This window comes from Rhinopithecus roxellana, chromosome 6 (assembly GCF_007565055.1).
Source record: "Rhinopithecus roxellana isolate Shanxi Qingling chromosome 6, ASM756505v1, whole genome shotgun sequence".
Classification (NCBI taxonomy): domain Eukaryota; kingdom Metazoa; phylum Chordata; class Mammalia; order Primates; family Cercopithecidae; genus Rhinopithecus; species Rhinopithecus roxellana.
This window is the reverse complement of record NC_044554.1, coordinates 21,155,420-21,170,092: the sequence shown is the minus strand read 5'-3', so window position 1 is coordinate 21,170,092 and position 14,673 is coordinate 21,155,420. Positions and strand designations below refer to the sequence as shown.

The 14,673-nt window shown below is 36.0% G+C and overlaps 1 protein-coding gene across 5 annotated transcripts in view; it reads left to right on the top strand.

The window, feature by feature from the left end:
* HGF (hepatocyte growth factor) overlaps nucleotides 1–14,673 on the top strand; it is a 71,571-nt gene that overhangs the window by 21,022 nt on the left and 35,876 nt on the right. For all 5 annotated transcript variants that reach the window (XM_010387916.2, XM_010387917.2, XM_030933200.1 and 2 more), the window contains 2 exons: nucleotides 4,361–4,481; nucleotides 5,997–6,115. In XM_010387916.2, the coding sequence (XP_010386218.2) occupies nucleotides 4,361–4,481; nucleotides 5,997–6,115 (240 nt within the window). The remainder of the gene's footprint in view (nucleotides 1–4,360; nucleotides 4,482–5,996; nucleotides 6,116–14,673) is intronic.

Sequence of the window (14,673 nt, the reverse complement as noted above, 5' to 3'; positions counted from 1 at the left end):
ATGATTAATATTATTTTCTTATAATTTAAAACTGTAAAATATAGTAAATATTCCAAAGGAAAACAAATATTCTTTGAGCACACTTATCACCTTTCAGTTAGATAAGAGGAGTAAGTTCAATAGATCTATTTTGTGAATGTTGACTATAGATAATAATATTGTATCATATATTTAAAAAAATGTTAACAGACTAGATGTTAAATGTTCTTACCATAAAAATGCTATGTAAGGTAATGTATATGTTAACTAGCTTGATTTAGTCCACTGACAATGTATATATGCTTCAAAACATCATGTTGTACATGATAAATATATACACTTTTATTGGACAATTTTCAAAAAGAACCCTATAGAGTTATACCAAGAAAATAATTAGTGCTTGATTCAAAAGTTTTAGAAAGTTGAGGTATGTAAAATCCAATTTCTTGCTTTAGCATTTGCTTGAAAACAATCATTAGTCATTGGAACAGATGTCATTTCTAATGATTGTCAAATGACCAAGTCAATATATTTTAATTAAGCCATAACCATTATTTTAAAAAATACATTACATTTAAAATCCCAAATAATACTGACATAAGTTTATGTGTATAATTTGATACTCTAAGTGAAGAAAAACTTTCTAAAACAAAGATTAAATGGCAAGTTATAAAGATTAAATGGCAACTTATAATTTATTTGTAAAACTTTTATTTATATATGTAAATTTATGAGACTGCTCATAAACATTTAGTTTAGTTGAAGGAATCACCTGCATGGATTTTTCTGAGATTGTCTTTAATGTAATAAAATAAACACTAATTCAAAATAGATTCAGATACTTTCAAAATAACTGTTTTAGTCTGTATACTCATATCACTCCTGTTTTATGACTGAGAAAAATGAAACACATTTTTAAAGTTTGCTTGGTTAGTATGATGAGAAAGCTGTTAAATTAATCCTCTGTGTTTTATAATTTATATACAGTTTTTGTAATATTCTAGTATTATTCAGTCCAGAGCTGTACTTAGAAAAATTATTGAACCGATGAACAGAAACCATTACTCTGTGAGTTTCTGTGATCTATCTAGGGCAGTAGGTAGCTTTTTCTTATTCTTTTCTTTTCTTTTTTTTTTTTTTTTTTTTTTTTTTGAGGAAAACTTGCTGGAGCAGTTAAATAATGTACTGATAGCAATAGAAAGAGCCAGAGGGCATTCCTACATGTAAACTGTTACATAGTTTATATGTTCACCTGTTTCCTTGAGTACATGGACTTGGTTTCACCTGAACTGCTTGACTTTAAGAAAATTTAGAAGAATCTGAGAATTCCCAAAGTTTGAAAAGTGAATATGAGTTAAAAATTTGACTTTCTTGAGATAATTCTTATGACTAACTTGATGATTTGATTCCATGAAAAACAGCCAACTTTTCAGCCATTGACTTTGGATAAGGTATCCAATCTAGTTACATTCCCATGCACTTTCCTTGCAATGCTCCAGTAGATGAGACTGCAAAAGGAGAGCAAGTTAACTATTGTAAACAAAAAAGCAGAGGGCAATGAGGACAAGCTGGTAGGGATACCAACTTTCTAAAGTTATTGCTATCAGTATATCATAAAGTATAACCAGTTAGAATATGTAGGAAATAAGTTAAAATATGTAAAACAAAAAGGCAGTTTGGGATATTGCAAAAAATACTAAGACTGTGGGTCAGAAGATTTGTGTTCCAGGCTCAGGTTTAACATTTTGTGTTTTAGGTAAGTCTCTTAAAACTTTTGTGAGCCTTGTTTTCCTCACTGTAAGAATCAGATACTTTTCATGTTTGTTTGTTTGTTTTTTGTTTTTGTTTTTCTTTTTTTTAGACAGAGTCTTGCTCTGTTGCCCAGGCTGGAGGGGTGCAGTGGCACCATCTTGGCTCACCGCAGCTTCCACCTCCTGGGTTCAAGCAATTCTCCTGCCTCAGCCTCCCAAGTAGCTGGCACTACAGGCATGTGCCACCATGCCCAAGCTGGTCTGAAACGCCTGACCTCAGGCAATCTGCCCACCTTGGCCTCCCAAAGTGTTAGGATTACAGGCTTAAGCCACCACACCTGGCTGATACCTTTTATGTTAAAATTATGGTATAAACAATCAAATAATATGTAACTATATCTAAATATCTCAATGCAATCATGACATGTTTAATTCCCACCCCAACAATAACTTTCATTGCTTTCTAAAATGTAACGTTATTCTTGCTAACTTTATTTATTTTTAGGCCCACAACTGCAATAATAACTCTTTTTTCACTTTACTATCAAGATAGTATAAGTATACTTCTGATTTTATATTATTTTGTCCCTTTATAATTTATCCAACTCTCATCTATTCAAGGTCCCAGTAAAATCTAGTCTCTCCTATGAGAGACTAGACTATGACTAGTCTCTGCCTAGACTATGACTGCCAAATACTTAGAACTTTTAGAATAGATCCCGTTATCTAGAAAGTTGCAAAGCAAAGTGAGGTCCAAGTACCAGCAGCAGCAGCAACCCCTGGGAGCTTGTTATTAATGCCCCAGCCCAGACCCACTGACTCAGAACTTGCCTCTTAACAGGATCTCAAGGTGATTTTATGCACATTCATACTTGAACAAACATTGATCTGCCACACTCATAATGAAAAGTGGTCATCCTTATGGAACTGTCTGTTTCATTCATGTAGCTATTTTTTCTTAAAACCATTAAAATGTATAAGTCAAGGAAAAAAATTTATAATATTGCTCAATGTAGTGATTAGCAGAAAATAATTCTATTCACTCTCGTTGGAAATGGATATACTATCATAAGCTGCATTTGCTGAAGAAGGCATAATAGATGTAATCTCTTTCCTGAGTACAAGAGTAGAAATTGTATATATGAATACTTATCTTTTATATGTGACCCTAGTACTCTATTGTACATTTCATTCAATACAAAGGAACAAATAATGATAAATGCTGCATCATTTTCCTTGATGGTATCAAACTTTGTATTCTTTTTAAAAAAAGAGAGAGAACTAAATGAACCTGTTAACCATTCAAATGGAAAGCTGAAATGTAACATTGTATCACCTGTGTTGAGCACTGCAATGACCTTGGCCAACCTGAGCACCTTTATTGATACGCTCATGGACTCCACTCATTTACAGTTCAGATGCTTATTGGGTGTAGTCTGGGGAATCTCAGTATCAAATAAAGGGAAGCTGAGTTGGCCTCTTAGCCCATATATTAACATAAATGAAGGAAAGTAGATGGATCAAGCCAAGTTACTCATGTTTCAGAAAGTTAATAGTTAATGTCCCTATTAGATTATAAGAATCAAGGATTCAAAAGTGATTATTCTAATACTATAATCCCAAATTACTACAAATACTCATTAGGCTAGATTCCATTGGATAAAACTAAACATTGATGCCTCTTCCCACTTCAGCTAAAGTTAGATTATCAGTAATTATAAGATACAAATGATGTGTTTAAGGAAGTTTGCCTGATTCATAGGAAAGCCAAGCAATGATTTATTCCACAGGATGCTTGCTGTGCTACAAATCAACCTGTCTGTTTGAGAAGTCTCACTTTCAGCAATTGATGTGATTCAGTTTTCAGTGTGACATAAGGGGCCAGCCAGAAGAGAACAATGAATTAACCTCACAAAATCATCTGTAAGATCCTACCTAATTACATTAGCTTATACATTTTAAAAAGAATAGAAACACGGAGTTCAATAGCAGGTCATCTTCTATCCTAAGCCAGATAGGAATGTAAACCTGCCCAGCCTATTCAACATGGATGTTTGCTAACAGAAAGGAGCTGTGATTTATTTTTTTAAAAGATCCGTATTCTTTGAATTGCACCAGATTTCTATGTGAAGCCAATCTCTTAAATCTATGTGGTCCTGATTGTGGCATTAACCATAAAAGTATGACACACACTCAATTAACCTTTGTAATTCCTGTTTATGTGTTTGGAGGGCAAATTGAGAGAGAAACACTATTGTACTGACAAATAGATACTGAGATCTTTGCACTTTAGACCAACACAGGAAAATTTTCAAGGATATGTCTTTTATTTCCATTTTCTAGATACCTTTGAGACAGTTATTGAAAAAAATAGATAGACAGCATCATGGCCCTATAGTAAATCTGTGTGACACTAATTACAAAAATCCCACTTAAACTGTATGATGTGTTCCATAGGGAGTAGTTTATGTCGCTATTTGTGGACATTAGGCCCTAATAAAAAGTTAGAATGATGTGTAGGATTTTTTAAAAATCTGTTTACTAAACAGGTGCTGTTCTTTAAATGGAACAGTGGTGTTTTTGATTTTGCTGTCAGAAACAATTAACATGCCATACTTTAATTTTATTAGTTGAATGCATGACCTGCAATGGGGAGAGTTATCGAGGTCTCATGGATCATACAGAATCAGGCAAGAGTTGTCAGCGCTGGGATCATCAGACACCACACCGGCACAAATTCTTGCCTGAAAGGTAAAATATTAATGAATCATGCTTTCAATGATTCTTTTATAAACTTCTATTCACTCTATGACACACCGCTGTGGAAATTCTCCTTATATTGTGTTTTCCCGATAGGGCATGAACATAACATTTAGAACTCCCAGAATGTTCAGGAGTTCTTCTGACAGAATTTCTGGCCATTATATTTGGAGGAAAGAGTCAAAGGGCAAATATATTTCTGATGAGGTATATGAGAATACTGAATTGGTCAGAGTTTCTAAAATCAGCATGGTACTAAACACAAAATCATCAGCAGGGTGTAGAGTGGAAGCACTAAAAGAAGCTTCTTTCTCTCTCAGAGCAGAAACAGAACAAAACCAAAGCAAACCACAGGGCCAATTCAGTAATGACCACTTCGACAAGTCTTAGCTGTGGTTAGAGGTATTGTTACTAATTGCAGGCAAATCTGGAGTTGCATCTTCAGAGACTCAGGTACTGCAGGCGACACGCATAACAACATGAAACAAGTAGTGCTCACAGAAAGGGAGTAAAAGAGCAAACCATTCAGGTTGCTTTATCCTGGTGTGTTTTGAAATTGCCCATATAAAAAGCCCATTTGGAGAAGTCAGGCAGCTAAATCTATCTTTTTTCCCCAGGAGTAGGTTTTGAGCTTAAGTCATTACCCAACTCCGCCAAATAATAATAATAATAATGTCTACTTTTGACCATGTATTTTACATGAAACTTTTAAGGTGAAAAAAAAAAAAGGGAAGAACTTCCTTTATTTTGATTATAAAGAATAAAAATACAAATAATTACACAGGAAACTTTGTCCCCCACCTTTCTTCGGAAATTGATGTTAGGTGTTTTCTCTTTGTTCTTTTTCTCTATCCTTTTGTGTTTGTTGTTATTTTAAATGAAATTAAAACTCCAGCTTATTTTCCAAATAAATGCTTGTCTTGTCGTTTAAGTGAGAGCAGAAGGGATATGGTAGCAATTAAAATCAAGTCACCAATTCAGGACTTTGTTCATTTGAAGGGAGGTGGGGTGTGGAGAAAGTAGTGTGATGAAGTTTGTCTCATGATCTGGTGAAGGTGAGGGCATGACCTCGAAAGGCTCTATTTCCAAAACTGAGCTGTCATTAGTAACAGCGCTATTGAAAACGAACTTTCAGTTTTAACTTTAAGCCTTCCCTAGAAGAGGACCTGTTTTCTTAATGAGCACTCTACATGAGGTCATGTTTTTGTAATCTGCCCTTAACTGGGTTCTAGGACAAAGAGACTCGATTTGGAACCTCAGCTAGTGGGAAGGTACCACATGGACCTAACTTACTAGCCAGGGGATGATACTCTATCCTTAGTGGGATATATAAATTAGTAGATTCAATAGTCAGTGATCAGCAGTCCTTGTAAGGCAAGACATAGAAAACGTCCTCTTTCCTCAGCTAGGTGTAGACAACCTAAGTGGAAAGTTATTTTGTGAGCTGAGGGGTGGGTGGTGTTTCCAGGCAGATTTACGTGACACTTTTCTTGGTGTGGTTTGCAGATATCCCGACAAGGGCTTTGATGATAATTATTGCCGCAATCCCGATGGCCAGCCGAGGCCATGGTGCTATACTCTTGACCCTCACACCCGCTGGGAGTACTGTGCAATTAAAACATGCGGTAAGTGAAGGTCAAATTTATTGCTTCCTTTTCCTCTCACAGACTGGATCTAAGCAGGCGATTATTAGTGAGACAGGTTAACAACTATTTAACTTGATGCTTTAATGTGTGCAGGTTTTAATATTTTAAGAATGTGTTACATAATCCTATCCAATCTTTTGCATTTTCAGAGACTGATTATTTTGACAGTGATAAATATGCAAATACACACATCCACAGAAACCATTTTTACTTATGGCAAAATGTTCAACATGGCAAGAGCCTAAACATTCTAATGTTATCAAGAAAATTTGAAAAATCACAGAGAGAGAAAAAGATCGGAAATGTGCACAGCATCACAAAGTCATTAGGGGAGTAAAAGCTAGGACCTTAGACCCTTACCTTCCAATCCTGCATCCTTTACCTACCTTTCCTCCCCAGAGATATAACATGAGCTCTCAACTGATGGTGAACCTCTTGTGGTGAGTGACAGAGGCTGCAATGAAGAATAATAAGTCTAACAGAAGTTTATCACAGATGTCTCTAATACCTATAGCTGATCCCTACCTCTCTGGCTGTCCTTGTACCCAGCCTGCATTCTGGTTCAATCTGTCTTTTAACAGTCCATACAACCATTTTTCTATATGCTGACCCTTACCCAGCTTTTCTGAATTTACGATAAAAACTATTTTTTTAACCTGTTTTGTATTATTCCTTTCGCTCTATGAACTTGGTCCTCTCCTCTATGGTTAACTCACACATTTTCACTGTTCTCTTAAATAATATTACATAATATTTTCATTTCTTTGAATACAGTTCTTATTTTTTTCAACTGGATCCTAAAATTCTTTAAAATCAATAGAATTGCATAAATTTAGTAAGGTATAATAATGTTATAAATTGGCCTGATAATATAAAGTTATGTATATATGGACAGATATGTAAAGCTAAATAAGCTACATAAGATCAGGCACCAGCACCTAGAGTAAAATATACAATTAAGAGGGCATGGATTGATTTTCATATATTTCACTATAGCAGAATGATGGGGAAATTCCTCTGAACAAACCTAATTGAATATTAAGCATGCCATGATACTGCCAAGGTAAATCTCTCTCAATGTAGACCTACTGATAAAAGGAAATGTTTTGGACAACTCTTAATATTTTGGACAATAATCCCATAGGCAGGGGATATGTCTGGCATATATGAAATAACTGAAGAATCTGGAAGCCTTTCAGAGTAAAACACTGTGTTCCCAGGAAATCAAATCATCTATTTTGTCCTTTAAAATAAAAAATGACTCCTGTGATAGTGTTTCTCTGTATAGATTGGGTTGGTTCCACTTACCGACTTTTAAAATTGTATTAGTCTTCCCATTGTTCTACACCAGTTAGGTATAATAAACCAACTATTTCTCTTTTGATTGTGTGTGTGTATGTGTGTGTATGTATGTATGTGTGGTTTAGATACTTTTTTTTTTTTTTTTGAGATGGAGTTTCACTCTTGTTTCCCAGGCTGGAGTGCAATGGCACAATCTCGGCTTGCCACAACCTCCACCTCCTGGGTTCAAGCGATTCTCCTGCCTCAGCCTCCTGAGAAGCTGGGATTACAGGCATGTACCACCACACCTGGCTAATTTTGTATTTTTAGTAGAGACAGGGTTTCTCTATGTTGGTCAGGCTGGTCTCGAACTCCCGACCTCAGGTGATCTGCCCACCTTGACCTCCCAAAGTGCTGGGATTACAGGCATGAGCCACCATGCCTGGTCAGTTTAGGTACTCTTATAAATCTTCTCTGGAATAAAACCTGTACACACACACACACACACACACATATGCTCACCTGCACATTCACCCTTCAACTGGCATGCACACACCAAGAAATCCAAGTGTTGCCCTCCTCTTCAGTTCCAAACCAATCTTTAGGGTATTTTTAAAAAGAGATTGAGAGGCAAGAAATAGAATGACTATGACACTTTCTAGCTATTAAGTAGGTTTCTTTTTTCTCTTCTGTCCAGAGAGGAGCTGGCTAGTTACACAAGTAACATGCTATATAATTCCAATGTCTTTGTTAAGCAGAGGATAGTGTTTATAGGGTGTTAATTCTAAAAAAAAAAAAACAAAAAACAAAAAACAAAAAACAAACAAACAAAAAAAACCAGAATTTGTGAGCCAAACCTGTATCACTCAGATTTAAAAAGTCTTCTGAGTTTTGGGAATATTTTGGAAATATTTTATTAAAGGAAGGATAGCTTTTAGTTTAAAAAATACATATATGAAAGAGATATAAATATGAGTATAAAGAGACAATACTTCTATTAAAGTGAATGAAATGAAGTTGACATACTGGAAAGCATAAGAGAGAATGTTTTATGAATATTCTTTCAAATGTTTTGGTTCACATATATAGTAAAGCCTTTAATGTGAAACCAAAAATTTGGTGGTGGATTCAATTGTGCCTTTATTTTCTATTGTGGCATAACAAATTACCAAAACTTTAGTGGCTAACAGCAACACACATTTATTATCTCATATTTTCTGTGGGTCAGGAGTTCAGCCATAACTCAAGCGGGTTCCTTGCTAGGGTCTCAAAAGGTCCTGATCAAGGTGCCCACCACACCTCTGGTCTCATGTAAAACTCCATGTTGCATTTAAAGTTCACTAGTTTTGACAGAATTCAGTTTCTTGTGGTTTTAAGGCTGTAGTATAATTCTTCTAGAGACTGCCTAACTTTCTGTGACACATAACCCTCTCTACAATATGGCAGTTTACTCCTGCCAACAGGATAGCATCTCTCCTGCTTTGAGGGTTTGACCTCCAGACTCTGTTTTAAAGAGCTAACCTAATTAGGTCAGTCCTGCCTAGGTTAATTTCCCTTTTAATTCACTTACAGTCAACTGATTAGGGACTTTAGTTACATATGCAAAATCTCTTCATCTTTGTTGTATAATATAACCTAATCACAAGAGTAGTTCTCATTGTATTCAAAAGTTTCATCCACACCCAAGGGGAGAAGATTATGCAGTGTGTACACTAGAGGGTGGGGATCTGGAGGGACCACACATGTATTTACTTGTACTGGTTGTAACAGATACTTAATTATTAACTTTTGTTCATATCATTAACTGGGACAGTTTTCTGGTTTTCTCTTAGTCCAGTCCAGCTGAACTGATTCTGGGTTTTCAATGATTCTAAAACAAAGACTAAAGATAATGATTATGTCACTTACTCTCTAGAAAGTTGGAGGGGAATTTCTAAACTCGTGTTTTATCATATAATAACTGTATTAGAAAATCATAATTACCACCATTTATTTAACACCTATAAAGAGGTGCTTTCCATTGTAGAGTTAACAATCCTTATTTCATTCTTAGCAAATGTCTGCAATTAGGCCAGTGAGGAAAGGGGTAAAGACATGGATGGCTGGATGGCAATTCAGGACAAGGTACATGATTGATATGGGTAGGGTATGGGGTAAAAACAGAAAAATGAAAGAAGCTGAGAAAAATTAAGTTGATATGAGGCAGATCAAGTAAGATCCAAGAGTAGCCCATTCAGTTGCCCATGAGAAACACTGAAAAATTAAGCAAAGGGAGGGATCTTACCTCATTTGTGATCTAGAACAGTGATCTTTAAACTGGTGTCCATGAGACCCAGGAAAACACAAAGACTCTCCTAGGGGCCTTTGGGCATAGATTGCTTAAGGGGCTAAAGTTCCATCTCCTCTTCTCTCAGGTGAATTCTTTCCCAAAGGTCCCTTCTTGAGATGCATGTGTTTCTTGGAAGCCAGGCACGTCAACACCCCCGCCCTCCCACACTGCTGCCCTTCCCTACTTTACCTGAATTTTACTGTAGCTCATTGCCCTGGGTTTAAAAGCCCTGGGGACGACAAAGAGATCTTTGAAAATACATTAAACATATATTCATGCTGTTTATAATTTATGGACTACTAATAATTATATCCCTATATACTATATATGTTTGTACATATGTTCATGTATTCAGTGTATGTGTATATTTTTCTCTTAAAACCCTGTGGTCACAAGACATTTTAAATGTAATTTCAATGAATGAAAAGCTTTCAGAGAAGTATGATTAGGTGAGGAATAAAAGACTATTGAACACAAAATACAATGCAGGCCAGTAAGAAATAAAAAGAGTGTGATTAAGGCAGTAAGCGGTGAGAAAAACAAGGTGAGGAAGGATCTGAACAATAGCAAAAGGGGGGAATGTACAGTATATAATGACAAATTGGTTATACTAGGAAATGGGATAGGGAGAGAGAAAAGTCTAAAATATTTCCAAGTTATTGGGTAGATGATGTATATATAATATATGTCATTGTAAAATAAATTATATATAATAAATTATAAAATAAATTATAAAAATTAATTTGAGGAGAAAGAGCACAGGTTTAGTTCTGCTTATATTGAGATGCATGCACTTGGCATCCTTGTTTATAGCACATCTAAGTTCATTCTTCTCCAGAATGTCAAGGAAAGTCACAAGTAAACAGAGATAGCAAAAGCCTTCGGCATCGGCAGTTCCACCCGGCATATTGAGAACGCAAAGAGTGTTGTTTGCTCCTTTCTCCATAGCATTCATTCAGTGAATATATTCTGAGCAGCTATGATGTGTCAAACAAACACTTTTCTAGTAGCTGGGGATACAGAAGTGAATAAAACAGACCAAGGCCTGTAACAGGATAGAAAATTCAGAACTTTAACACAAACCGGTAAAGCAAAAGATGACATTGGCTTGATATTAGGATATTCACACCTGCCAGCCAACGTTTGAATACTGCTCTCCTTTTATTTGTTCCTTTTATTTGTTCAAAAGCTGAATGAACTACAAATTTGTTCTAGTCACTTTGCTTCCAAGCTTGTATGTTACAATCAATGTCTCACTCAAAGTAAAGAATGAATGTTGCTCATTGACAAATGTGTGCCAGTGTACTCTGGGATGGGCCTTTTCAGACTTCCTTACACTGTATTTCTCAGGAGGGGATATGTACCTAAACGTCATCAGCCCACAAATATTCTGTGTATATAATTTTTAACAGTGTTTTGGGCATATGGAATTTTAAGACATCACAAATATAAGATTAGAAGTCCTGCATAGTGCTTGAATGAAGGACTGATTTTCTCATGCTTTTCCCTGATTATAACTTCATATTCTGAATAACAGTTGGTTCTATATATTAGTTTCCTGCTTTTCAGAGACAAATAACAACATTTGTTAAATTTATTGTATTTTCTTTAAGTTTTAAGTTCAGGTGTACATGTGCAGGTTTGTTATGTAGGTAAACCTATGTCATGGGGTTTTGTTGTAAAGATTATTTTGTCACCCAGGCATTAAACTTAGGACCCATTAGTTATTTTTCCCAATCTTCTCCCTTCTCCTATCCACCACCCTCCGGTGGGCCTCAATGTCTATTGTTCCCCTGTATGTGTCCATGTGTTCTCATCATTTAGCTGCCACTTCTAAGTAAGAACATGCAGTATTAGTATTTTTATGAAGTAAACTTCAACAGGTCCCTGGAAATTTAAAAACTGTCTTGTGATTGATACCCCTTAGAAATCACATTGAGTATTTAGATCAGTTCACAAACTTCTTGGACTGAACATACATTTATACTCTTCGACATTATTGGGAAGCCCAAATTATCTGTGTGGATTATATGAATCCATGTTTACTATATTAGAAATTAAAACAGGAAATTCAAAACGTATTAATTCATTTAAAACAGCAGTAAGGCCATTAGCTATGAATAAATATATTTTACTGAAAAATAGTAAACAGTGGCATTGTCAACTTTTTACAAACTTGGCATTTAAAAAAATTTTACTTAATGACACCTTAAATGAAGACAGTTGGGTGTCTTGTATTTGCTTTTGCCGTCAGTCTTTCAGGATATCACATATCACATGCCATCTGAAACCTTCACGGTGTAAAGAACAAATGGTCTCTTAACATTACTGTGAAAATAGTTTTGATCTCCTGGATCCCTGAAAGGATCTCAGGAACCTCAGGTGTCCCAGGACGCTCTAAGAACAACTTTTTGCTATATATCAGAACATGCAAGACTGACACAGTCCCCTTAAGAGTACACTAATTAGTATTTACCTATGGGCTACTCCAATTTCCCTCAGCCCCTCGGAACCAGAAACTCGCCTCTTCTCTTATTAATTATCTTTTACCCTGATTTTCTTCATGAATCCTGTAAAGGGGGTTGAGAGCGTCTGTTCTGCCTTGTAAACTCTCTTTTGCATGATTGATACCATTATTTGCCCAGTTTAAAATCCAAAAGCCTGGCATACTCCCAGATATAGCCTTCTCCTTCACTCTTCACATTTCATTTATCACCAAGTCCTGTCAATTTTATCTTCTATATACCTTTCACGTAAGACCATTTCACTCCATCATTGTCTACTTTGTCTAAGAGAGTATGATTTTTTTTTTATTTTTATTTTTTTATTTATTTTTTTTTTTTTTGAGGCGGAGTCTCGCTCTGTAGCCCGGTCTGGAGTGCAGTGGCCAGATCTCAGCTCACTGCAAGCTCCGCCTCCCGGGTTTACGCCATTCTCCTGCCTCAGCCTCCCGAGTAGCTGGGACTACAGGCGCCCGACACCTCGCCCGGCTAGTTTTTGTATTTTTAGTAGAGACGGGGTTTCACCGTGTTAGCCAGGATGGTCTCGATCTCCTGACCTCGTGATCCGCCCGTCTCGGCCTCCCAAAGTGCTGGGATTACGGGCTCGAGCCACCGCGCCCGGCCCGGCCGAGAGTATCATTTTTAACACGAATGGCCTTCAGAGTGAAATATCTCTATCCATTATTTTTCCCTGCAAAAGAGAATGTTTTCAAAAATCTGATGATATCATTCCTCATCTACAGAACACCACACACACTCACACACGCACACATACACACCTCTACAGATAAATTAAAAACCCTTCAATGGTTTCCTTTGATCTTAGGACAATGACAAAACATAACCATCTTTTACCCCCTACCTATATTTCTAACCTTATATATGACTTCATATACCTCCACATTTCTCTCCAGGCTCTCTTGCTCTCTGTTAAAGCCACAATAATTTTCTTCCTTTGCCTCGTATTTTCCATGTTCTCATTATAGTCTCTTTACCCCGACCTTTCAAAAATTTTACTTTCTTCCTGACCTAATTGGCAGCTACTCACTCATTCACATTTCAACTAAGTTATGATTTCCTCACATCAGCTCCTTCATTTAAGCTCCCTTACTGTATCATCTCCATACATTCTTATGATAAAGTTTAATTTATTAATTAGGTACAATAAGAGATTAACAACAATAAAATAGAATAATGATAACAATATGCCAGCATCACTATTCTTGTGCCTTGGGACCATTGTTAAGTAAAATAAAGGTGACTGCAAAATTATGACCATTGACCTGATCACCCTGAAGGCTACTAAGTGACTAAATGGGTGAGTTGCATATACAACACTGGACAAAGAAATGAGGCACATTTGAGGCAAAATAGAATGGAGTGTGCAATTTGAAACTTATGAATTATTTACTTCTGGAATTTTTTATTTAATATTTTTGGACAATGGTTGACCACAGGTAACTGAAATGGCAGAAAGCAAAACTGCAATTAAGGAGGAACTAGTATACTTAAGTGCCCAGAAACACTTTAGAAGTGAGACCTGGGTAGATCTTTGATAACTAAGGATTCTATTTGAGGTCTTGCTATGGAGTGTATTGCTTCTCCTACCAAATCCTTATGTTGAAGCCCCGACTGCCATATAGGGATTGTAAGTGGTAATTGATGTTAAATGAGGTCATGAGAGTGGATCCTAATCTGGTAGGATTGGTGGCCTTATAACAAGAGGAAGAAAGAGAGAATTCTGTTTTTCTACCATGTAAGGACATAGCAAGAAAGTGGCCATTTTCAAGTGAGGAAGAGAGCCCTCATCAAGGACCCAATTGGCTAGCACCTTGGTCTTGAACTTCCTAGCCTCCAGAACTGTAAGAAGATAAATTATTTTTGTTTAAATCAGCAAATTTGCAGTACTTTGTTATGGTAGCATAAGCAGACTAATATAGGTATGTTGCCATTGGAAACAAATAGGCAAAAAAAAAAAAAAAAAAATCCTTTCCCTTAATAACCAATGAATGTGGACATCACTTTAAAAGAACATAGTCATCTTTTAAGATTCAGTGTGTTCATATGATGAGAAAATATTTTTTACAAATTGTATACAATTACAGCATAATTTTTACAAATTATCTTCTTTCTTAGAGAAAGCTGATTGTTTCTTTGAGTTTTCCTAATTTATCCGAGGCCAGAATAGAGATTCATAGAAATAAAATATTGTGCCCTGTGTCAGAGAAAAAACAGTGCTATCAATACCCTTTCTCAAGGGAAAAGTCTTTTACTTGGAGGTCTCTTCCAAATCATTTCCTAAAGAATAAAGCTATATAGAATTGAAGACCTTTCATGAAAGTCTTATCTCCTGAGCATTTTGTACGAGCAAAAGCTTCGATAAAGTCCAGGGAAAAGTTTGAGATGTGAATCCTGGCTTCACATAG